At 46.4% G+C, this 26,342-nt stretch overlaps 1 protein-coding gene across 1 annotated transcript in view; it reads left to right on the top strand.

Annotated features, from left to right (window-relative positions):
- Positions 1-8,576: 8,576 nt before the first annotated feature.
- Positions 8,577-26,342, top strand: part of dhrs12 (dehydrogenase/reductase (SDR family) member 12) — a 58,552-nt gene continuing 40,786 nt past the window's right edge. Inside the window, 3 exon segments of the mRNA XM_070894003.1 lie at positions 8,577-8,676; positions 14,908-15,041; positions 21,673-21,755. Coding sequence (XP_070750104.1) covers positions 8,588-8,676; positions 14,908-15,041; positions 21,673-21,755 — 306 coding nt within the window. The 5' untranslated portion in view covers positions 8,577-8,587.

Here is a 26,342-nt window from a genome sequence, read left to right on the forward strand (position 1 = left end):
ACAGTTTTCGAACATCAACTCACCCAAGACGTATCAACTTTTAACGAACCCGCCAAAATATTACAAGAAGAACCAAGCCCGCCAAATTTAAACAAAGAATTCTGAACAGATTTGGCGCCAAGATTAGAACCACTGAAATCGTATAACTGGCCCCTGTTTTCAACAGAGGGGATGACATACTTGGCTATACAACCAAGACCATGCTTGTGTCATCAAGACAAGGAGAGAAACCAACGCGACAGTTGTGAACTAACTTCTCCAGCCTCGAAGTCCTGAAGTCCCGAAGGAAGGAAGAACATCACCATCGCGGCAGCAACCGACCACAGTCAACGTGGTATCAACGGAAAACCACCGCGATCGACCAAACTCGAACAAAACTCCAACAGGGAAAAACCAAAGAATCCAAAATGCGCATTACCACGTCAGTGGACTCAACCCAACTGAAGATTGCGTAGCAGAAAGTCTTCTCCAACATTTGGGGTATGGCAAGCAGACCCTACCAGCGAACCCTGAAACCGCGATCTACCGCTAACTGTCAAAAGGATTGGTAAGCATAGTCCCTGCCTGCCCTGGAGTCCAACTTAGCTAGAATTAGGTATTGGGAGGTGGGAGGTATCATTTTACTGTGACCCCCTTTTGAATGTGTAGTGTATGGTTCTTTATTAGAGTGATTATAAGTTTGACATTGTACCTTTCCTTGTTTTGTTTCTTATTAGAGTAATTCTAAGTTTGTAGTTCCTTGACTGTAATAAAATCAAAGTTCTTTTGCATCAAACCAGTGTCCTTTGCACTTTTGTCACACCCCCCAAATACATCCAGAGACTAGAACCCAAGGGAGTGGGAGCAATTCGAACCGCTCAAGTTGGTCAGAAGGAAACCTGACCCCCTCATAGAGACCACCCCCTTACAGATGTGTTTCATCCCATTGCGGGTCATGAATTCCTTGAATTCAGCACTGGTGAAGCATGGCTCATTGTCGTGACTAGCACATTAGGCAGGCCGTGCGTGGCAAACATGGCTCATAGGCTTTCAATAGTGGCCATGGACGTGCTTACAGACATTATCGCACATTCAATCCATTTTGAGTAAGCGTCCACGACAATTAAAAACATTTTGCCTCGAAATGGGCCCGTGTAGTCCATGTGGATCCTCGACCACGGTTTGGAGGGCCACAACCACAAACTTAGCGGTGTCTCTCTGGGTGCATTGCTCAGTTGAGAGCAAGTGTTGCACTGCCGCACGCATGACTTTAAATCTGAGTCGATGCCGGGCCAGCACACATGGGATCTGACTATGGCTTTCATCATTACAATGCCTGGGTGGATGCTGTGCAGTTCACAAATGAACATATCTCTGCCTTTCTTGGGCAAGACCACACGATTGCCCCACAACAGACAGTCCGCCTGCAGGGACATTTCGTCTTTGCGCCTGTGGAACGGCTTAATCGCCTCCTGCATCTCCGCTGGGACGCTGGACCAGCTCCCTTGGAGGACACAGTTTTTTACCAAGGACAGTAAAGGATCTTGGCTGGTCCAGGTTTTGATCTGGCGGGCCGTAACGAAGGGACTTTTCATTTTCGAATGCCTCCATGACCATGAGCTAGTACGCTGGCTGTGCTATTTCCACCCCGGTGGTGGGCAATGGCAGCCGACTGCGAGCATCTGCGCAGTTCTCTGTGCCCTGTCTGTGGCGGATTACATAGCTGTATGCCAACAGCGTGAGCGCCCATCTTTGGATGCGGGCAGAGGCATTGGTGTTAATCTCTTTGCTCTCAGAGAATAGCGATATGAGCGGCTTGTGGTTAGTTTCAAGCTCAAACTTGAGGCCAATGCATGCCAGAGCCTCTTTTTTAATCATGCTGTAGGCCCTTTTGGCCTTGGACAAACTCCTGGACGCATAGATGATCGGTTGCAAAATCCTCAATTCGTTAGCCTGTTGTAACACGCACCCGACCCTGTATGACGACGCATCACAAGCTAGCACTCATCTTTTACAAGGGTTGTACAGGACAAGCAGTTTGTTTGAACACAACAGGTTTCTGGCTTTCTTAAAAGCAGCCTCTTGTGAATTTCCCCATACCCAGTCGTCTCCCTTACGCAGTTAGCGCATATAGGAGTTCTAGCAGGGTGCTTAACCCGGGTTGGAAATTACTGAAATAGTTAAGGAGTCCCAGGAACGACCGCAGCTCCGTCACGTTCTATGGTCTCGGCGCGTTCTTGATGGCCTCCGTCTTGGCGTCGGTGGGTCTGATGCTATCTGCTGCGATTCTTCTTCCCAAGAACTCGACCTCCTGTGCCAGAAAAACAAACTTCGAGCATTTCAACCTGAGCCCCATGCGATCGAAACCGACTAAGAACCATTTCCAGATTCTTCACATGCTCAATGGTGTCCCGATCTGTAACCAGTATGTTGTCCTGGAAAACCACGGTGCGAGGAACCGACTTTAGCAGGCTCTCCATGTTTCGTTGGGAGATTGCCGCGGCCGACCGAATCCCAAACGGGCACCTGTTATAGATGAACAGACCTTTGTGCATGTTGATGCAGGTGAGACCTTTCGAAGACAACTCCAGCTCCTGCGTCATGTAGGCCGAGGTCAGGTCCAGCTTGGTGAACGTCTTCCCTCCAGCCAGGGTTGCAAATAGGTCGTCTGCCTTGGGTAGCGGGTACTGGTCCTGTAGCGAAAAACGGTTAATCATTACTTTGTAGTCCCCAGAAATTCTAACCGTGCCGTCTTCTTTCAGTACCGGGACAAACGTTGAATTCCACCGGCGTGATGATGCCTTCCAGCTCAATTTCCACTTTCTCACGCATCATGTACGGTACCGCCCGTGCCTTGTGGTGGATGGGTTGCGTACCGGGAACCAAATGGATCTGCACTTTCGCACCCGAGAAGCTTCCAATGCCTGGCTTGAACAACGATGGGAACTTACTCAGAACCTGGGTACATGAGGTGTCGTCGAGAGCGCTCAGATGTCCCAGTTCCAGCGGATTTTTCCCAGCCAGCTTCTGCCAAACAATGTGGGGCTATCCCCTGCCACAATCCACAGCGGGGGTTCGTGTACGTTTCCATCATAGGAGACTTTGGCTTCTGCACTGCCAATTACAGGGATTAGTTCCTTGGTGTAAGTCCTTAGTTTGGTGTGAGTGGGGCTGAGCTTGGGCCTGTGTGCCTTTTTGCCCCACAGCCTGTCGAAGGCCTTTTTATTCATTATGGACTGAGTCACACAAGTATCCAGTTCCATAGATACTGGAATTCTGTTCAGTTCAACATTATTGGTAGACATTTCGTAGTGAATGTGTGTACCCCATACACTTCTGCCTCCTCGGTACGAATCTCCAATTCAGCGTGATCTGCAGTGGATTGATTTTCCTCTGCAATGTGGTGGTTTGCAGGGTTTGCAGCTCGCCTGCACATTCGCTGGAGGTGTCCCATTGTTCTGCAACCATTGCACGCATAGTGCTTGAAGCGGCATTGATGGGGCCGATGATCACCTCCACAGCGCCAACAAGGTGTTAACTGCCTCACATTAACGATTGATGGCGGACTCTGGGTCATCTGAGGTCGGGCAGCAGCAGCCGGCGTGCACGTTCTGCCATGTATATTTCTGCTCGAAAACGACGTTACTTTATGCACAGTACTGGCCAAAGCTTCTTTACTCTGCGAAATCTGTTTGGTGTTGTCACTAGTGGACATAAATGCCTAGGCTATCGTTATGGCTTTACTTAGATTCGGAATTTCAACAGTCAACAGTTTGTTAAGGATTGCCTCATGGCCAATGCCCAGTACAAAAAAGTCTCTCAGCATTTGTTCTTGGAATTCCTGAAATTCGCAATGTCGTGCGATTTGCCTTAGTTCAGCGACATAGCCTGCCACTTCCTGGCCCTCCGACCGTTGACACATGTAGAACCGATATCTCGCCATCAAAACACTTTCCTTAGGATTTAGGTGCTCCCGGACCAGAGTACACAATTCTTCATAGGATTTCTCTGTTGGTTTTGCCGGAGCTAGGAAATTCTTCATGAGGCCATAGGTTGTTGCCCCACAAACAGTTAGGAGGATCGTACTTCATTGGGCAGTATTCTCGCCCCCTTCCAGCTGGGTGGCCACAAAGTATTGATCGAGTCTCTCCACAAAGGCTTCCCAATCATCCCCCTCTGAGAACTTCTCCAGAATACCAACTGTTCTTTGCATTTTCGTGTGGTTGTTCGTTACCTCATCGCCAATTGGTACACTCATAATAAAGGATGAAACTGAGTACTGTGTACAATGAGCAAGTGTGACCTTAGCTCCTTTAATAAAACTCCAGAGTGCAGGTACCTTGTGGGTGGCCTACTTATATACCATGCTCCCAAGGGATGCTGGGATCCCTTGGGACTCCAACAGGTAGGCCCTCTGGTAGTAGTTTAATACAGGTTGCAAGGGGTTAAATACATAACAGATATTAACAGACTTCAGGAGGACAGAGACAGACTGGTGAAATGGGCAGACACGTGGCAGATGAAATTTAACGCAGAGTAATGTGAAGTGATACATTTTGATAGGAAGAATGAGGAGAGGCAATATAAACTAAATGGTACAATTTTAAAGGGGTGCAGGAACAGAGAGACCTGGGGGTAATGTACACAAATCTTTGAAGGTGGCAGGACTAGTTGAAAAGGCTGTTAATAAAGCAAATGGCTTTATGAATAGAGTACAAAAGCAAGGAACTTATGCTAAATCTTTATAAAACAATGGTTAGTCCTCAGCTGGAGTATTGTGTTCAATTCTGGCAACCACACTTTTGGAAAGATGTTAAAGCCTTAGAGAGGGTGCAGAAGAGATTTACTGGAAGGGTACCAGGGATGAGGGGCTTCATTTATGTGAAGAGCCTGGAGAAGCTGGGGTTGTTATCTTTAGAGCAGAGAAGGTTAAGAGATTTGATAGAGGTGTTCAAAATCAATGAAGGGTTTTGGTTGGGTAAATAAGGAGAAATCTTTTCCAGTGGCTGAAGGGTCGGTAACCAGTGGACACAGATTTAAGGCGATTGGCAAAAGAACCAGAGGTCACATGAGGAAACACTTTTTTTTAAACACAGCGAGTTGTTAAACTAATATTGCAGGGGGATGGGAACCTATACAGGGAGACAGAGGGAGACAAAAAGGAGGCAAAAGCAAAAGACAGAAAGGAGATGAGGAAAAGTGGAGGGCAGAGAAAACCAAGGCAAAGAACAAAAAGGGCCACTGTACAGCAAAATTCTAAAAGGACAAAGGGTGTTAAAAAAACAAGCCTGAAGGCTTTGTGTCTTAATGCAAGGAGTATCCGCAATAAGGTGGATGAATTAATTGTGCAAATAGATGTTAACAAATATGATGTGATTGGGATTACGGAGACGTGGCTCCAGGATGATCAGGGCTGGGAACTCAACATCCAGGGGTATTCAACATTCAGGAAGGATAGAATAAAAGGAAAAGGAGGTGGGGTAGCATTGCTGATTAAAGAGGAGATTAATGCAATAGTTAGGAAAGACATTAGCTTGGATGATGTGGAATCTATATGGGTAGAGCTGCAGAACACTAAAGGGCAAAAATCGTTAGTGGGAGTTGTGTACAGACCTCCAAACAGTAGTAGTGATGTTGGGGAGGGCATCAAACAGGAAATTAGGAGTGCATGCAATAAAGGTGCAGCAGTTATAATGGGTGACTTTAATATGCACATAGATTGGGCTAGCCAAACTGGAAGCAATACGGTGGAGGAGAATTTCCTGGAGTGCATAAGGGATGGTTTTCTAGACCAATATGTCGAGGAACCAACTAGGGGGGAGGCCATCTTAGACTGGGTGTTGTGTAATGAGAGAGGATTAATTAGCAATCTCATTGTGCGAGGCCCCTTGGGGAAGAGTGACCATAATATGGTGGAATTCTGCATTAGGATGGAGAATGAAACAGTTAATTCAGAGACCATGGTCCAGAACTTAAAGAAGGGTAACTTTGAAGGTATGAGGCATGAATTGGCTAAGATAGATTGGCTAATGATACTTAAGGGGTTGACTGTGGATGGGCAATGGCAGACATTTAGAGAACGCATGGATGAATTACAACAATTGTACATTCCTGTCTGGCGTAAAAATAAAAAAGGGAAGGTGGCTCAACCGTGGCTATCTAGGGAAATCAGGGATAGTATTAAAGCCAAGGAAGTGGCATACAAATTGGCCAGAAATAGCAGCGAACCTGGGGACTGGGAGAAATTTAGAACTCAGCAGAGGAGGACAAAGGGTTTGATTAGGGTAGGGAAAATGGAGTACGAGAAGAAGCTTGCAGGGAACATTAAGGCGGATTGCAAAAGTTTCTATAGGTATGTAAAGAGAAAGAGGTTAGTAAAGACAAACGTAGGTCCCCTGCAGTCAGAATCAGGGGAAGTCATAACGGGGAACAAAGAAATGGCAGACCAATTGAACAAGTACTTTGGTTCAGTATTCACTAAGGAGGACACAAACAACCTTCCGGATATAAAAGTGGTCAGAGGGTCTATTAAGGAGGAGGAACTGAGGGAAATCTTTATTAGTCGGGAAATTGTGTTGGGGAAATTGATGGGATTGAAGGCCGATAAATCCCCAGGGCCTGATGGACTGCATCCCAGAGTACTTAAGGAGGTGGCCTTGGAAATAGCGGATGCATTGACAGTCATTTTCCAACATTCCATTGACTCTGGATCAGTTCCTATCGAGTGGAGGGTAGCCAATGTAACCCCACTTTTTAAAAAAGGAGGGAGAGAGAAAGCAGGGAATTATAGACCGGTCAGCCTGACCTCAGTAGTGGGTAAAATGATGGAATCAATTATTAAGGATGTCATAGCAGCGCATTTGGAAAATGGTGACATGATAGGTCCAAGTCAGCATGGATTTGTGAAAGGGAGATCATGCTTGACAAATCTTCTGGAATTTTTTGAGGATGTTTCCAATAAAGTGGACAAAGGAGTACCAGTTGATGTGGTATATTTGGACTTTCAGAAGGCTTTCGACAAGGTCCCACACAGGAGATTAATGTGCAAAGTTAAAGCACATGGGATTGGGGGTAGTGTGCTGACGTGGATTGAGAACTGGTTGTCAGACAGGAAGCAAAGAGTAGGAGTAAATGGGTACTTTTCGGAATGGCAGGCAGTGACTAGTGGGGTACCGCAGGGTTCTGTGCTGGGGCCCCAGCTGTTTACATTATACATTAATGATTTAGACGAAGGGATTAAATGTAGTATCTCCAAATTTGCGGATGACACTAAGTTGGGTGGCAGTGTGAGCTGCGAGGAGGATGCTATGAGGCTACAGAGTGACTTGGATAGGTTAGGTGAGTGGGCAAATGCGTGGCAGATGAAGTATAATGTGGATAAATGTGAGGTTATCCACTTTGGTGGTAAAAACAGAGAGACAGACTATTATCTGAATGGTGACAGATTAGGAAAAGGGAAGGTGCAACGAGACCTGGGTGTCATGGTACATCAGTCATTGAAGGTTGGCATGCAGGTACAGCAGGCGGTTAAGAAAGCAAATGGCATGTTGGCCTTCATAGCGAGGGGATTTGAGTACAGGGGCAGGGAGGTGTTGCTACAGTTGTACAGGGCCTTGGTGAGGCCACACCTGGAGTATTGTGTACAGTTTTGGTCTCCTAACTTGAGGAAGGACATACTTGCTGTTGAGGGAGTGCAGCGAAGATTCACCAGACTGATTCCCGGGATGGTGGGACTGACCTATCAAGAAAGACTGAATCAACTGGGCTTGTATTCACTGGAGTTCAGAAGAGTGAGAGGGGACCTCATAGAAACGTTTAAAATTCTGACGGGTTTGGACAGGTTGGATGCAGGAAGAATGTTCCCAATGTTGGGGAAGTCCAGAACCAGGGGTCACAGTCTAAGGATAAGGGGTAAGCCATTTAGGACCGAGATAAGGAGAAACTTCTTCACCCAGAGAGTGGTGAACCTGTGGAATTCTCTACCACGGGAAGTAGTTGAGGCCAATTCACTAAATATATTCAAAAGGGAGTTAGATGAAGTCCTTACTACTCGGGGGATCAAGGGGTATGGCGTGAAAGCAGGAAGTGGGTACTGAAGTTTCATGTTCAGCCATGAACTCGTTGAATGGCGGTGCAGGCTAGAAGGGCTGAATGGCCTGCTCCTGCACCTATTTTCTATGTTTCTATGTTGTGGAATGCGCTGTTTGAAAGGGTGGTTGAAGCAGATTCAGTAGTAACTTTCCAAAGGGATTTAATACTTGAAAGGGAAAACATTGCAGGACTATGGGGAAAAAGCGGGTGAGTGGGACCAGTTGGCTAGCTCTACCAAACAGCCAACACAGGGACGATGGGCTGAATGGCCTCCTTCTGTGCGGTGTCATTCTCGGATTATATGATCGAACAATAGGTTCATAGAACCATAGAATGGTTACAGCGCGGAAGGCCATCCAGTTGGGGGTTCTTTTTTGTTTGCATACACAGCTTTCGTGCATTTAAACCCAGTTGTCTGCTTTTTGCTTCCGGAGGGTAAATATGTTTGTTGGAAAGGGAAAGTGAACACGTGCAACCCCAGAGATCACACAACGCCGTGACATGAACGGAGCACTTCATGAAAGCGGAAGAATGGAGAGAACCTGGTGACATGTCTCTGTACAGGAACGCCGCGTGGTTTCTGAAGGGGTTGCGGGAGTATACAAAGTGAGTACTGATAAATGGTCACCTCCCCCGACAGCAGCAACACTGATCGGCAGTGTCCTTCATCTATCGTCTGTGCCTGTTCACACTAGTCAAGATTTGGTTTTATTCCTGCTGTTAATTTTGCTCGGGGTATTTTTTCCATTTCGTACCAACAGCAGTTCTTGCAAAGAATGTATTTAAGAGCTGTGCGTTCAGTTGGGACATTGATGTTGAGTTTATTCTGTCCATTGCCTTGCAATGTTTCCACCTCCATCCAGTGTTGCATAAACTCCGGGACTGCGTTATATAAATAGGGGTAGGGTCACCCAGCACTTCTATAGCAGAGAAAGCACCAAGAGGAATTAATCTGGAGGTGTTGAGGAGATTCTGTAACATCATAATTCCGGAATAAATCAGTCTTTTTCAGATATTCACTGTAAAGGAGGGAACGTTTAATGTAAAAAAAAAATGGTGCTACCCTCTGGCGGATCCAGTATGTTCCCATTACATTGGAGAAGCCGATTTCTGAGTCATGTATATCAGTTAAAAGTCAAAGTGTCCGGCTTTAGTCGCATTCCCACGGTGGTTGTATCAGCAGCAGTGTTCAAGGGATGCTGGGACTTGTAGTTTCTTGTGCCCTGTTGGCGTTCCTACTTCTGGACTGATCAATTACCAAACTGTTGTACAAGCCTCTTCCCCTGTCAAAAGCTAATCTCCCCCCCAACAAAAAAATCATAGCAACAATTCTGGTGTCATGTTACTTGCTCTTTACATGCAAATTAATTAAATAATAAACCTTTTGAAACGTTAGGTTATAGGGAGAACCACAACTGAAGGTGCTCACAATAGAAGGCAGAAGCAAGACAATCCTGCTGACCATCGAATCTAAAGATTAAATAAAAACCTTTAAATGAAGTATAAAGCATTAAATGTTTATTGTTGTAATACATTTACAGGCGCATAGCATATTTGCATAGGAATAGTAGAGTTAAAAACAGGGCCTCTTTTCCCTCAAGACTGATATGTGAACATGAAAGATAAAAGGAAGCCAGAACGTACATTTATATAGCGCCTTTCGTGACGCCAGGATGTTCAAAAGCACTTTGCAACCAATGAAATACTTTTGAAGTGTAGTCGTCGTTGTAATGTAGGAAACGCAGTAGCCAATTTGCACACAAGCAAGGTCCCACAAACAGCAATGTGATAACTGACCAAATTATCTATTTTTTACTGATATTGGTTGAGGGATAAATATTGGCCAGGAGAGCTCCCCTGCTCTTCTTCAAAATAGTGCCATGGGATCTTTTATGTCCATCTGAGAAGCAGTCCATTTTGGTTTAACTTCTCATTCTAAAGACGGCGCTTCCGTATAAAGTAGATCTGTGTACTAACAAGATGTGCCATAGCATGATAAGGTATGGTTTGTGTCTGCTCACATGGAGTGGGGGTTTCTAGTCAGGGACGGGTGCATTTGGGGAGGAGAAGGAGAGGTTTTAATCCCTACAAACAAAGGAGAGAAATTGTTTCATCAGTTGGAACATATTCTAAATTTGGGCTGTGTTTCATTATCATAGAAAAGATTCTTATTTGAGTTGGTTAAAATCTGCTGATAAATCACCACGAGTTGAGGTAAAAATCAACAGAAATATCTATCTATTTGTGCCTTTAAGTTTCTATCATTGTAAGATCATGATAGTGTTGTTGGTTAGTTTCTGCTAACCAACAAACCAACAACTCTGCTAATCATCACCATAGGCAATCCCTCGAAATTGAGGAAGACTTGCTTCCACTCTAAAAGTGAGTTCTCAGGTGACGATACAGTCCAATACGGGAATTACAGTCTCTGTCACAGGTGGGACAGACAATGGTTAAAGGAAGAGATGGATGGGGAGTCTGGTTTGCCGCACGCTCCTTCCACTCTCTGTGCTTGATTTCTGCATGCTCTCGGTGACAAGATTCGAGGTGTTCAACACCCTCCTGTATGCTCTTCCTCCACTTTGGCCAGGGATTCCCAGTGTCGGTGGGGATGTTGCACTTTATCAAGGAAGCTTTGAGGGTCTTGAAACGTTTCCTCTGCCCACCTGGAGCACGCTTGCCATTAGGTGTTCCGAGTAGAGCGCTTGCTTTGGGAGTCTCATATTGGGCATGTGGATGATGTGGCCCACCCAACGGAGCTGGTCGAGTGTGGTCAGTGCTTCGATGCTGGGGATGTTGGCCTGAGCGAGAACACTGACGTTGGTGCGTCTATCCTCCCAGTGGATTTGCAGGATCTTGTGGAGGCAGCATTGGTGATATTTCTGTAGCGCTTTGAGGTGTCTACTGTATATGGTCCACATCTCTGAGCCATATAGGAGGGCGGGTATCACTACTGCCCTGTAGACCATAAGAATGGTGCCAGATTTGAGGTCCTGGTCTTCAAACACTCTCTTCCTCAGGCGACCGAAGGATGCACTGACACACTAAAGGCGGTGTTGGACGTCGTCATCGATGTCTGCCCTTGCTGACAGTAGGCTCCCGAGGTATGGAAAGTGGTCCACATTGTCCAAGGCCTCATCGTGGATTTTGGTGACAGGAGGGCAGTGCTGTGTGGCGGATCTTTGTCTTACGGATGTTTAGTGTAAGGCCCATGCTTTCGTATGCCTCGGTGAAGATGTTGACCATGGCTTGGAATTCAGCCTCTGAATGTGTGCAGATGCAAGCGTCGTCCACGTACTATACGATGACAGAGGATGGGACGACCTTGGATCTAGCCTGGAGGCGACGAAGGTTGAACAATTCCCATTGGTTTAGTTCCACTCCAATGGGGAGCTTGTTGAGAGTGAAATGGAGCATTGTAGCAAGGAAGATCGCGAAGAGCATTGGCGCGATGATGCAGCCCTGCTTGACCCCGGTCCGGATGTGGATTGGATCTGTGGTGGATCCGTTGGTCAGGATCATGGTTTGCATGTCATCGTGGAGCAAGCGGAGGATGGTAACAAACTTCTCTGGGGCAGCACAAACAGAGGAGGACGCTCCATAGTCCCTCACGGTTGACAGTGTCAAAGGCCTTTGTGAGGTCAAAGAAGGCCATGTACAAGTGTTGGTGCTGTTCCCTGCATTTCTCGTATCACATGATCAATCTCGTCTGGAAAATCAATTCCAGAAAAACACACAACACAGCCATCTTGCTCTTCACTCGTCCCCCAGCTCATCTCGACTCCTCTTTCTCCCAGGCTTGCCACTGCTGGGAAGTCCCATGGTTCTCTTCTTCCCCCTCCTACCTCACCACCATCCCAAATGATCCTCTACCCGCCGACCCATATTGGCAGCTGCTCTGTGACAACTATGGATATCTGGCTTTCTCCACTCCCAACCTGACTGATCCTCACTGCTATTTTTGAACAGCTTTTCCCGCTGCACACTATCAACTCTACCCTCCCCCCACATCTGTTCTCTCCCTAGACCGCCACCCAATTCGAACAACACAAAGGAGATCCACTTATAGTTACTTAAAACATGGCCTTTATATTGACAACATTGTCCATTAATGGACACAAAGATAATTGTTTATTTAAAATTATGCTTCCATGATATTCACTGAAAGCCTTACCAGCAAATAATGTTGTAATTTCTGTTTGCGTTTGAAAACTAAGGGACTAACCTTCGAAGCAGTACGATACAGCGAGCCATCGTTTACAGCAGGGGTTTTCAATCCTTTCGCTTCCGAGGCCTCCTCCCATGTTATAAAAATTCTGCTCCCCCCCATAACACAATGCAAATATTCTGTATAAATATTAGTTATTAATAGCCTGATTACACCTTGTGTAAAAAAGAATTTATTAAGCCCTAAATTTACATAAACAAAATGCTGCGAACGCAGGAAATCTGAAATAAAAACAAAATGCTGGAAATACTCAGTAGATCAGGCAGCATCTGTGGAGAGAGAAGCAGAGTTACCGTTTCAGTTCTGACAAAAGATCATCAACCTGAAACGTTAACTCTATTTTTCTCTTCAAAGATTCTGCCTGACCTGCTGAGTATTTCCACTATTTTGTGTTTTTATCCTAAATTTACATAATGTGCCCATCTGCTGCCCAAGGCCTGCTCCACGCCATTTGTTATGTCCAGAATACATCCACAGGAATATATCGCAAGCTCAAACTGTTGTGACCTTGGTCTCTTTATTCAGACTCCAGAGTGAGGAAGCAGCATGATGAGTCACTTTTTATACCTGCTTGCCCCAAGGTGCACAGGTGACCATTATGTCTCCCATAGGTGTGCCCCCTAGTGGTAAGTTTTACATTTAGGTAAGGTTTACATACATACATAACACCATCAACCATTTGCTTAACAGGAAATGAACCAGGAGCAATAAGCACTGCTCACTACAGGCTCGGTTTGTGCACACTTGGTTAGACTGGACTAAAATTCTGGGTGTACGTCCTCCATTTCGGAAACAGAACTTTCCTCTTATTTCCATACCAAAACCCAACACGGCAGTGAAAGCCAGCGACTTGAATTAACAGCACCAGTAATGGCAGAGGTGGATGGCACATGGAGAAATGGATAAAATAAACAGAGCCCTGGCCTATGAGTGACTTTACCCACCCGACCTCATCGCCATAAACAATTTAGTGACAAAGGCAGCCGCCCTCTTTCTTCCTCGCCAACCCTTTCACAAATAGATGGCGGTAACTCAAAGAACACAAGTGCCCAGACTAGGCCTATCCGTCCTTCAGTTAGAGAAACACATGGCCATGAAGATAAAGCTCCAAGTCTGAGGTCATTTTCTCTTATTTTCTCACCTGTTTGCTTCACCTCCATTTTGTGTGCCTCATTCAATTATTTTAACAGCTTTTTGTTCTTTTGCCTTTTTATTGCTGCATTCAAACAAACAACGGCTTTGTTGGTCAATGTATTAACTGCTCCACGGGGTTGTAGTAATATATTAGCATGGATAGAGGATGTGCCACACATGAATCACAGCTCAGTTCACCAAGGATGGGATTAAAAGTAGAAGGTCAGACAAGCAAATGCTAATACCTGATCCAGAATCCAACAATGTTTTTTCCCCTATAGTTTCAATCCCCATGACTAACCGGAATAGGTTCTTCTGCTTCTTGATCCTAACTGCAGCAACCATATATTCGATAGCCGAATGGACAATGGCTAGTAAACCTGTAATAGTTTCCTAATTCCACTTCAATGATGACAAAAGCTTGGAGGTGAAATTATTCAAATGGAAACAACTGTGAATATCAGTCATTTATTTCCTGAACAAAATCATTGGGTTCTGGATGCCCATCGGGCTTTACTGGTGTCATCCAAAGCTGCCTATGTCCATTCTATGGCCCAAGGTTTATTATGACTCATGAGCCTGTGGATGCTACTTCAGTACAGGTGGGACCAACATACTATTGACCACAGGTGAATTCTATACTACTGCAACCCTCACGCTAGATGTTATGGTGAATGACGTGGTTAGATTATCAGTCTTACTCCATAGTGAGGGCAACGTTGTCTAGATAAGATGGGAAATTATTTCTGCTTCCCCGTCCAAAGATGTTACCTCACCCAAGTATCCTTTCTTCACGTGTGAAACTGAATGCTGGGCTTTCAGGTGCTGGTTGCAGATTGGTTGTGAGAGAAGACTTTGGGGGAGAAATTCGATTGTGCCTCAGTTGGGGCGTTGTCCTGGGCGGAGTGGTAAATTTTGCGGCAGAAAATTGTTTGCGTCTGCCGCAGCAACATTCATCAGCTGGGCCTGGAGTTTATAGCGGGACGCTAAGGGAGGCGTTGCATGCTTCTTTTGGGGCGCTAGGCCGGTTAAGCAAGGGAAAATCCCGAGCTAAACAGCCAGCCTCGGAGCGCCATAACAGAGGCCTGGGCGTGAAAAAAAACCTGAAAAAACCCACCAGAAACCTTCCCAATACATAGCTCACGCCACCACAACATAAATCGCAAAAAAAAAATTGAAAGTAACAATCTCACTTACCTGAGGTCGACATTACTTCCCTCACTGCAGCCGCTACAGCTTGGAACCAGCACCAAATTTCCCGGTGGGCCATTGGAAGCTGGCCGCTCGTGCTCAAGTGCTTTCCGCCGCCATTGCCGCCCCTCCAGAGCGCTAAGAGGGGCGGCAGAAGACCAAAAATCCAGCCCATCATTTTTAATGTGGAGCCAACCTTTGATTTGTTGCATTTTGAAGTGTGTGTGGGGCGAAGACTCGCTCAGCCCTGTCCATCATGCTCAGTGTTGATTTGTGCCCTGCAGAAGTGGATATGAAGCTGCAGCACTACAGTTTGCTCCAAAGGACCTAGATATTGATGTGTCGGGAAGGTGCTTCCTGATCACTGGAGGGAACAGTGGGATTGGCAAGGCCACAGCACTGGAAATTGCGAAACTGGGTGAGTAGTCCCACAATCTAGCATCATTCTGGTTGAATGGTATTCAGACAGATTGTGTACACCATGTGCTTGTTACAATGAGGATCATTAGTCTGGGAGCAGGCGCACGAGATATTTATACACAGCAACAGGACATCTATTCTGCCCATGTTTGCCAAGAGTGTGTTGTGTCTATTACGCCTTTCACCACCTCAGGATGTCCCAAAGCGCATTTCACCCAATGAAGCATTTTGAAGTGTAGTCACTGTTGTAATGTAGGAAGTGAATCAATCTCATTTTCCAGTTTTCTCCATCCTGAGGATGCTGACCCGTGCTGGGTATGGTTCCACAGCCACCGACAGCCCACTGTTCCCTTCCCCAGGTGTGCATTCCTCATATGATCGTGGACGGTGAGTGCTGACAGGTTATTCAACCATGAAGGGTCTTGCAGCCTAATCGAACTTGCAACCTTTGGGTGTATATGGCTTAATGTTTAAATAACAATTCAGAAAAGGTAGTTGTGTATTGGCAGTTTTTAGGAATTTCCCGCATTACAACAGTGACTACACTTGAAAGGTGCTTCACCCATTGCTTGTGAAGCGCTTTGGGACATACTGAGGTTGTGAACGTTGCTGTCAGTTTATGACAACATTCAACTGATTTGCAGACTGGGAGAGTAGTGTCCTCGCCCTGTATTTCTGGATCACAATACGAATGCTGAATCCTTCAGAGCCTCGAATGGTTGTAAAGCAGTATCATCATCATAGGCAGTCCCTCGAAATCGAGGAAGACTTGCTTCCACTCTAAGGGCCCAAGTTTCCACACGCGCCTAGAACGGCACAGTCCCGACCTGGACGCCCATTTTTCGCGCCACAAAGTGCGCCTAAAAAAATCCTCGGTATTCTCCACCTACTTGCAGGTCCTCTGGCCCTCGGCGCAGCCAGCACAAGCTGTGGGGGGGGGGCGGAGCCAGGTCCCTGCGCTGAAAACAGTGCCGGGACCTCTGCACATGCGCGCTACAGTGGGCACGCAAGTGCAGTAGCTCCAGGCGCCGAACTGTGTGGGAGGGGCCCGAAGCACGCAGCCCCTAGCCCTGGCTGAATGGCCTCACTGGGGCTGCGTGAATAAGGCTCCTCCCACGGCCAGCTCCTGCTCCCACCATCCAACCAGACCCGACACTCACTCCCTGCCACCCCCCTGCCTCCGGACCAGACCCGACACTCACTCCCCCCCCCCCCCCTCGCCTCCGGACCAGACCCGACACTCATTCCCTCCCCCCGCCTCCGGACCAGACCCGACACTCACTCCCCCCCCCCCCCCCCGCCTCCGGACCAGACCCGACTCCCGCTCCCCGCCCCCCCCCTGCCTCCGGACCAGACCCGACACCCGCGCCCCCCCCCCGACTGACCCGACCCGACCCGCGCTCCTGTTCCCGCTCCCCGCCTCCCCGACTCAACCCGCGCTCCTGTTCCCGCTCCCCGCTCCCCCGACTGGACCCGACCCGACCCTACCTGCGCTCCTGTTCCTGCTCCCCGCCTCCCCAACTCGACCCGCGCTCCTGTTCCCGCTCCCCGACTGGACCCGACCCGACCCGCGCTCCTGTTCCCGCTCCCCGACTGGACCCGACCCGACCCGCGCTCCTGTTCCCGCTCCCCACCCCCCCGACTGGACCCAACCCGACCCGCGCTCCCGCCCCCCGACCCGACCCCCCCCCCCCACTGGACCCGACCCGACTCCCGCTCCCAGACTGACCTCCCCCCCTCCATTCCTCTCCCTCCCCCCCTCCCTCCCTCTCCTTCCCCCCCTCCCTCCCTCTCCCTCCCCCCCCCTCCCTCCCCCTCCCCCCCTCCCTCCCTCTCCCTCTCTCTCTCTCCCCCCCCGACCCGAACCGAACCGAACCAAACCTCCCCGACCCGACCCAACCCAACGCCACCTACCTGTAAATCTGGTGCTGGGGACGGGCCCTGCCCGAAGTCTCGGGCCGGCCTGTTCCGCCTTCGGTCCCGAAAGGCCTGCCTGAAGTACTTTCACACAGGTAGGAAGATGGTTTATTTAATCTTTTCTTTGCTTATAAATGTTTATTCAGGTTGGATTTATTTGTATAATAGTTGTATAAGTATAAATAAGGATTTATTATAGAATTTAATGAGTTCCCTTCCCCCCCCTCCCCCCCCACCTCGTTCTGGACGCCTAATTTGTAACCTGCGCCTGAATTTTTAATGTGTAGAACAGGTTTTTTCAGTTATACAAAAATCTTCACTTGCTCCATTCTACTTTAGTTTGGAGGACGTTTTCACTGTGGAAACTTTCAAATCAGGCGTCAGTGGCCGGACACGCCCCTTTTTGAAGAAAAAATTCTGTTCCAAAGTAGAACTGTTCCACCTGACTAGAACTGCAGAAAAAAAAATGTGGAGAATTGCGATTTCTAAGATAGTCCGTTCTCCACCAGTTGCTCCTAAAAATCAGGCGCAAATCATGTGGAAATTTGGGCCCTAAAAGTGAGTTCTCAGGTGACTGAACAGTCCAATACGGGAATTACAGTCTCTGTTGCAGGTGGAACAGACAGTGGTTGAAGGAAAGGGTGGGTGGGGAGTCTGGTTTGCCGCACGCTCTTTCCGCTGCCTGTGCTTGCTTTCTGCATGCTCTCGGCGACGAGACTTCCAGTGTACTGTGCTCGTGAGTGACGAGATGTAGGTTTGAGTCTGCAGTTTCCCACATGACAGGCTTTCTGACGGCACCTTTTCTATCATGAGTGCTTGCAGAACGGAGGTTGAACACTTGCTCACGAGGAAGGAGGAGAAAGTTAGAAGGCTAGTCAACAGGTTTTCTTTTGCACCTCACATATATTTTTATAAAGGCCAAGGGACAGGTCTCTAACATATGCCCTAAACAGAAATTGTGCGCGGCAAGGGGGTTGAAGAATGACGTAGAAACATTTTTTACATATCACATAGAATTACCTGGAATATACGGCACAGAAACTGGCCATTCAGCCCAACCAGTCCATGCTGGCGTTTATGCTCCATACAAGCCTCCTCCCATCCTTCCTCATCTAACTCTATCGGTATAACCCTCTATTCCCTTCTCCCTCATATGATTATCTAGCCTCCCCTTAAATGCATCTATACTATTCGCCTCAACCACTCCCTGTGGCAGTGAATTCCACTCTCTTGGTACAGAAATTTCTTCTGAATTCCATATTTGATTTCTTGGTGACTATTTCATACTGATGGCCTCTAGTTATGCTCTTACCCACAAGAGGAAACACTCTATACACTCTATCAAAACCTTTCATCATGGCAGATGCAGTATAATGTGGATAAATGTGAGGTTACCCACTTTGCAGGCAAAAGCATGAAGGCAGAATATTATCTGAATGGCGGTACATTAGGAAAAGGGGAGGTGCAACGAGACCTGGGTGTCATGGTACATGCAGGTACAGCAGGCGGTGAAGAAGGCAAATGGTATGTTGGCCTTCATAGCTAGGGGATTAGAGTATAGGAGCAGGGAGGTCTTACTGCAGTTGTATAGGGCCTTGATGAGGCCTCACCTGGAATATTGTGTTCAGTTTTGGTCTCCTAATCTGAGGAAGGACATTCTTGCTATTGAGGGAGTGCAGCGAAGGTTCACCAGACTGATTCCTGGAATGGCATTCTGACATATGAGGAGAGACTAGATCGACTGGGCCTATATTCACTGGAGTTTAGAAGGATGAGAGGGGATCTCATAAAAACTTATAAAATTCTGACGGGACTGGTCAGATTAGATGCTAGAAAAATGTTCCCGATGTTGGGGAAGTCCAGATCTAGGGGACACAGTCAAAGGATAAGTGGTAAGCCATTTAGGACTGAGATGAGGAGAAACATCTTCACTCAGAGAATTGTTAACCTGTCGAATTCCCTGCCGCAGAGAGTTGTTGATGCCAGTTCATTGGATATATTCAAGAGGGAGTTAGATATGGCCCTTACGGCTAAAGGGATCAAGAGATATGGAGAGAAAGCAGGAAAGAGGTACTGAGGTGAATGATCAGCCATGATCTTATTGAATGGTGGTGCAGGCTCGAGGGGCCGAATGGCCGACTCCTGCACCTATTTAATATGTTTCTAAAGACCTCTATTAGGTCACCCCTCTGCCTTTTCTTTTCAAAGGAAAAGAGACCCAGCATATTCATCCTTTCCTTGTTGCTATAACCTTGCAGTTCTGGTATCATCCTTGTAAATCTTTTTTGCACCCTCTTCAGTGCCTTTCTATCCTTTTTATAATATGGAGACCAGAATTACACACAGTACTCCAAGTGTGGGCTAACCACATTTTTTTTGAAGAGTTACTGAATCTTGAAAAAAAGCTCCAAGTACTCAATCTCTTGCCTCCAACCTTCCCTTTCATTCCAAAGTCCCGAATGTATCACTGCTTTTCCCCTTCACTCCCACCACTCTATGATCACGGGCCTCTATCCTTGACCTCTCTGTTCCCATTAACCATTCCATTCTCCTCCAATGCCTTTCCTCTGTGGTCCATCTCCATGGAACTGCTCTTTCCTGATTCCGCTCCTCTCTGTTGCAATGCAGGCATTAAATCGCCCCATAGCGGCTTCTCCTCCTCTAGTTACGCTGTCCCCTCCCTTACCCCAGTTTTCCTTCATTTGGTCCCCATCTGTTGACTACTTACATGCTACCACTTGGCGATATCACCCGGAAGGATGGGATCAGCTTCCATCTATACGCCAATGACACTCACCTCTACCTCTCTGCCTGCTCCTTTGGTCTAAAGGCTGTTGGCACATTCTCCAACTCCATCTCCAGTATCAAGGCCGACATGAGGCCGAATTTCCTTCAGCTTAATTTTGGCAGAACTGAAATCATCCTCTTCATCTCCAAGCAGCACCTCGGTGCCACTGGCATTCACTCCATCAATTATCCCAGCTGCCATCGCGGGTTGAGCCAGGAGGTGTGGAACCCTGGCTTACTGCTTGAACCTGAGCTCAGCTGCCTCTCCCACATCCACTCCATTAACAAGATTGCACTCTTGTACCTCCGTAACATTGCCTGACTTCTGACCCTCCCTCTAATTCACTGCCAGCAAAACTGTAGTCCATGCGTCCATTACTTGAAGGATTGACTTCTCCCATAATCCTCTTCAGTTAGCCTCCATGTCTCAACCCTCCACAAATGGCAACTCATTTGAAAGGCAAAAGCGTGTATCCTCACTGACACAAAGTCCAGCACTCCAACTGCCCATCTCATCTGCAAACTCCAGTGACTCTTGTCCCATCTAATGAGATTAGTCACCTACTAGAGGTCTTAAAATTATGAAAGGGTTTGATAGGGTAGACGTGGAGAAGATGTTTCCGCTTTTTGGGGAATCCAAAACTATAGACCATAAATATAAGAAAGTCACTAATAAATCCAGTACAGAATTCAGGAGAAACGTCTTTATCCAGAGAGTGGATAAAACATGGAACTTGCTACCACATTGAGTTGTTGAGCTGAATAGCATAGATACATTTAAAGGGGAAGCTGGATAAACACATGAGGGAGAACGGAGTAGAAGGATATGTTGATAGGGTGAGATGAAGTACTGTGTGGAGCATAAACACTGGCGTGGATCTATTGGGTAGAATGGCTGGTTTCTGTGCTTTAAATTCCATGTAATTCTATGTAATCTTGCTGACTTTAAAACTGTCATCCTCGCTTTCAAGTAACTCCCTGGCTTTGCCCCACCTTTAGTGATCAGCTCGAGTCATACATCCCCACTCTCTGCTCCTTTAACACGTCCTCCATCCAATTATTGGTGGCTGCATGTTCTCCAGAACTCCCGGCCTGAAACCCCAATCCTTGACCAGGCTTGTGTCCTCTCAGTTACCCTCTCCATGTTACCTCCTGCTCGATGTGCATTACCTTTTCCTCCGTTTAATATGAAATGCTTTGAGATAATTTTTTGCATATAGAGAGCAGGCTAGAAATACAAATTTTTTGTAGTTTTAGTTTAAAACAAGCTGCATTGCAGATAGCATTAACGGTTGATAAACTGTGAAAAAATAGAACTCTCCTGTATAATGTTTGTAAATGAAAGACACCTAAACTAGTTGTAGCTCAACAGAGATTTTAGTTAATTTGCAAGTTCACAACCAAAATCTCTATTATATGAACCTGGGCCAGTGGAAGTGTTAAATGTGCATAGTATTGAGTTAATCTGAAACAGCATAGAACCAACCCTACAACTGGAGGACTGGCCATTGAGTACAATAATCCTAGTTTTATAACTTTAGGGAAGTTATTTTTTTCTTCAGATTTCAGTTCTTTTGAAGATCGAATGTATAGGATGTCGTTAAAAGGCTGTAAAATTCTGACCTTAAACCGGAAGCGCAGCTTGACTGGTTTAAGAAAGTTCTCCTGAGCTGAGAGACTGCAGAACAAATCCGAGCTTTGAGAACCTGTCCAACATATATATTGTGGATACTGGCTAACAGGTGCGCTGTTAAAATGGGATTGAGTAGAACTTGCAAAGACTGCGAGAAAGGAGGTGTGTTTCCTACATTTTATTTCCCAATGATCTTGGATGGAGGAATATTACTGGAATTCCAGTACTTTGCCTTTATCTAGTATTCTGGGTGCTGAATATTCTAATTAAGGAAAGCCTTGGTTTCCTTCAGGAGGAACCGTTCACCTTGTTTGTTGAAATAAAAAGCGCGCTGAAGAGGCCAAAGCTGAGATTGTGAAGGAAAGCAGTAATGAGGTAAATGAGTCGTCGATGACCAATTTTATAAGGCGTGTGGAGATTTAGTGACCGTAACTTGTTTTTATTCACTATTTTAAAAATGTATTCTCGGGATGTGCGCAAAGCTGGCATTTACTGCCCACCCCTAGTTGCCCTGAGAAGCTGGTGGGCCGCCGCCTTCTTCAACTGCTGCAAGCGGTTTGATAGAGCGAAGTGACCACTTCAGAGTCAACCACTTTGGTGTGAAACATAGAAACATAGAAAATAGGTGCAGGAGTAGGCCATTCGACCCTTCGAGCCTGCACCACCATTCAATAAGATCATGGCTGATCATTCACCTCAGTACCCCTTTCCTGCTTTCTCTCCATATCCCTTGATCCCCTTAGCCATAAGGGCCATATCTAACTCCCTCTTGAATATATCCAATGAACTGGCATCAGCAACTCTCTGCGGTAGGGAATTCCACAGGTTAACAACTCTCTGAGTGAAGAAGTTATTCCTTATCTCAGTCCTAAATGGCTTACCCCTTATCCTTAGACTGTGTCCCATGGTTCTGGACTTCCCCAACATCGGGAACATTCTTCCTGCATCTACCTGTCCAATCCCGTGAGAATTTTATGTGTTTCTATGAGATCCCCTCTCATCCTTCTAAACTCCAGTGAATACAGGCCCAGTCGATTCAGTCTCTCCTCATATTGTCAGTCCTGCCATCCCGGGAACCAGTCTGCAATCCCTCAAAAGCAAGAACGTCCTTCCTCAGATTAGGAGACTAAAACTTAACACAATATTCCAGGTGAGGCCTCACCAAGGCCCTGTACAACTGCAGTAAGACCTCCCTGCTCCTATACTCAAATCCCCTAGCTATGAAGGCCAACATACCATTTGCCTTCTTCACCGCCTGCTGTACCTGCATGCCAACTTTCAATAACTGATGAACCATGACACCCAGGTCTCGTTGCATCTCCCCTTTTCCTAATGTGCCGCCATTCAGATAATATTCTGCCTTCGTGTTTTTGCCACCAAAGTGGATAACCTCACATTTATCCACATTATACTGCATCTGCCATGCATTTGCCCACTCAACTAACCTGTCCAAGTCACCCTGCAGCCTCTTAGAAACATAGAAACATAGAAAATAGGTGCAGGAGTAGGCCATTCAGCCCTTCTAGCCTGCACCGCCATTCAATGAGTTCATGGCTGAACATGAAACCTCAGTACCCCCTTCCTGCCTTCTCGCCATACCCCTTGATCCCCGAGTAGTAAGGACTTCATCTAACTCCCTTTTGAATATATTTAGTGAATTGGCCTCAACTACTTTCTGTGGTAGAGAATTCCACAGGTTCACCACTCTCTGGGTGAAGACGTTTCTCCTCATCTCAGTCCTAAATGGCTTACCCCTTATCCTTAGACTGTGACCCCTGGTTCTGGACTTCCCCAACATTGGGAACATTCTTCCTGCATCTAACCTGTCTAAACCCGTCAGAATTTTAAACGTTTCTATGAGGTCCCCTCTCACTCTTCTGAACTCCAGTGAATACAAGCCCAGTTGATCCAGTCTTTCTTGATAGGTCAGTCCCACCATCCCGGGAATCAGTCTGGTGAATCTTCGCTGCACTCCCTCAATAGCAAGAATGTCCTTCCTCAAGTTAGGAGACCAAAACTGTACACAATACTCTAGGTGTGGCCTCACCAAGGCCCTGTACAACTGTAGCAACACCTCCCTGCCCCTATACTCAAATCCCCTCGCTATGAAGGCCAACATGCCATTTGCTTTCTTAACCGCCTGCTGTACCTGCATGCCAACCTTCAATGACTGATGTACCATGACACCCAGGTCTCGTTGCACCTTCCCTTTTCCTAATCTGTCACCATTCAGATAATAGTCTGTCTCTCTGTTTTTACCACCAAAGTGGATAACCTCACATTTATCCACATTATACTTCATCTGCCATGCATTTGCCCATTCACCTAACCTATCCAAGTCACTCTGCAGCCTCATAGCATCCTCCTTGCAGCTCACACTGCCACCCAACTTAGTGTCATCCGCAAATTTGGAGATACTACATTTAATCCCCTCGTCTGAATCATTAATGTACAATGTAAACAGCTGGGGCCCCAGCACAGAACCTTGCGGTACCCCACTAGTCACTGCCTGCCATTCTGAAAAGTACCCATTTACTTCTACTCTTTGCTTCCTGTCTGACAACCAGTTCTCAATCCACGTCAGCACACTACCCCCAATCCCATGTGCTTTAACTTTGCACATTAATCTCTTGTGTGGGACCTTTTCGAAAGCCTTTTAAAATCCAAATATACCACATCAACTGGTTCTCCTTTGTCCACTTTACTGGAAACATCCTCAAAAAATTCCAGAAGATTTGTCAAGCATGATTTCCCTTTCACAAATCCATGCTGACTTGGACCTATCATGTCACCATTTTCCAAATGCGCTGCTATGACATCCTTAATAATTGATTCCATCATTTTACCCACTACTGAGGTCAGGCTGACCGGTCTATAATTCCCTGCTTTCTCTCTCCCTCCTTTTTTAAAAAGTGGGGTTACATTGGCTACCCTCGACTCGATAGGAACTGATCCAGAGTCAATGGAATGTTGGAAAATGACAGTCAATGCATCCGCTATTTCCAAGGCCACCTGCTTAAGTACTCTGGGATGCAGTCCATCAGGCCCTGGGGATTTATCGGCCTTCAATCCCATCAATTTCCCCAACACAATTTCCTGACTAATAAAGATTTCCCTCAGTTCCTCCTCCTTACTAGACCCTCTGACCCCTTTTATATCCGGAAGGTTGTTTGTGTCCTCCTTAGTGACTACTGAACCAAAGTACTTGTTCAATTGGTCTGCCATTTCTTTGTTCCCCGTTATGACTTCCCCTGATTCTGACTGCAGGGGACCTACGTTTGTCTTTACTAACCTTTTTCTCTTTACATACCTATAGAAACTTTTGCAATCCGCCTTATGTTCCCTGCAAGCTTCTTCTCGTACTCCATTTTCCCTGCCCTAATCAAACCCTTTGTCCTCCTCTGCTGAGTTCTAAATTTCTCCCAGTCCCCAGGTTCGCTGCTATTTCTGGCCAATTTGTATGCCACTTCCTTGGCTTTAATACTATCCCTGATTTCTCTAGATAGCCACGGTTGAGCCACCTTCCCTTTTTTATTTTTACGCCAGATAGGAATGTACAATTGTTGTAATTCATCCATGAATCTTAGCATCCTCCTCACAGCTCACACCGCCACCCAGCTTAGTGTCATCTGCAAACTTGGAGATATTGCACTCAATTCCTTCATCTAAATCATTAATGTATATTGTAAATAGCTGGGGTCCCAGCACTGAGCCCTGCGGCACCCCACTAGTCACTGCCTGCCATTCTGAAAAGGACCCGTTTATTGTTACTCTTTGCTTCCTATCTGCCAACCAGTTATCTATCCATATCAGTACATTACCCCCAATACCATCTGCATTAATTTTGCACACCAATCTCTTGTGTGGGACCTTGTCAAAAGCCGTTTGAAAGTCCAAATACACCATATCCACTGGTTCTCCCTTGTCCACTCTACTAGTTACATCCTCAAAAAATTCCAGAAGATTTGTCAAACATGATTTCCCTTTTATGCTGACTTGGACCGATCCTGTCACTGCTTTCCAAATGCGCTGCTATTTCATCTTTAATAATTGATTCCAACTTTTCCCCACTACTGATGTCAGGCTAACCAGTCTATAATTACCCGTTTTCTCTCTCCCTCCTTTTTTAAAAGGTGGTGTTACATTAGCTACCCTCCAGTCCATAGGAATTGATCCAGAGTCGATAGACTGTTGGAAAATGATCACCAATGCATCCACTATTTCTAGGGCCACTTCATTAAGTACTCTGGGATGCAGACTATCAGGCCCCGGAGATTTATCGGCCTTCAATCCCATCAATTTCCCTAACACAACTTCCCACCTAATAAGGATTTCCTTCAGTTCCTCCTTCTCACTAGACCCTCGGTCCCCTAGTATTTCCAGAAGGTTATTTGTGTCTTCCGTCGTGAAGACAGAACCAAAGTATTTGTTCAACTGGTCTGCTATTTCTTTGTTCCCCATTATAAATTCACCTAAATCTGACTGCAAGGGATCTATGTTTGTCTTCACTAATCTTTTTCTCTTCACATATCTATAGACGCTTTTGCGGTCAGTTTTTATGTTTCCAGCAAGCTTCCTCTCATACTCTATTTTCCCCCTCCTAAATAACCCTTTGTCCTCCTCTGCTGAATTCTAAATTTCTCCCAGTCCTCAGGTTTGCTGCTTTTTCTGGCCAATTTATATGCCTCTTCCTTGGATTTAACACTATCCTTAATTTCCCTTGTTCGCCACGGTTGAGCCACTTTCCCCGTTTTATTTTTACTCCAGGCAGGGATGTACAATTGTTGAAGTTCATCCATGTGATCTTTAAATGTTTGCCATTGCCTATCCACTGTCAACCCTTTAAGTATCATTCGCCAGTCTATACTAGTCAATTCATGTCTCATACCATCGAAGTTATCTTTCCTTAAGTTCAGGACCCTAGTCTCTGAATTAACTGTGTCACTCTCCATCTTAATAAAG

Source organism: Pristiophorus japonicus, chromosome 11, assembly GCF_044704955.1.
Source record: "Pristiophorus japonicus isolate sPriJap1 chromosome 11, sPriJap1.hap1, whole genome shotgun sequence".
Taxonomy (NCBI): Eukaryota; Metazoa; Chordata; class Chondrichthyes; family Pristiophoridae; genus Pristiophorus; species Pristiophorus japonicus.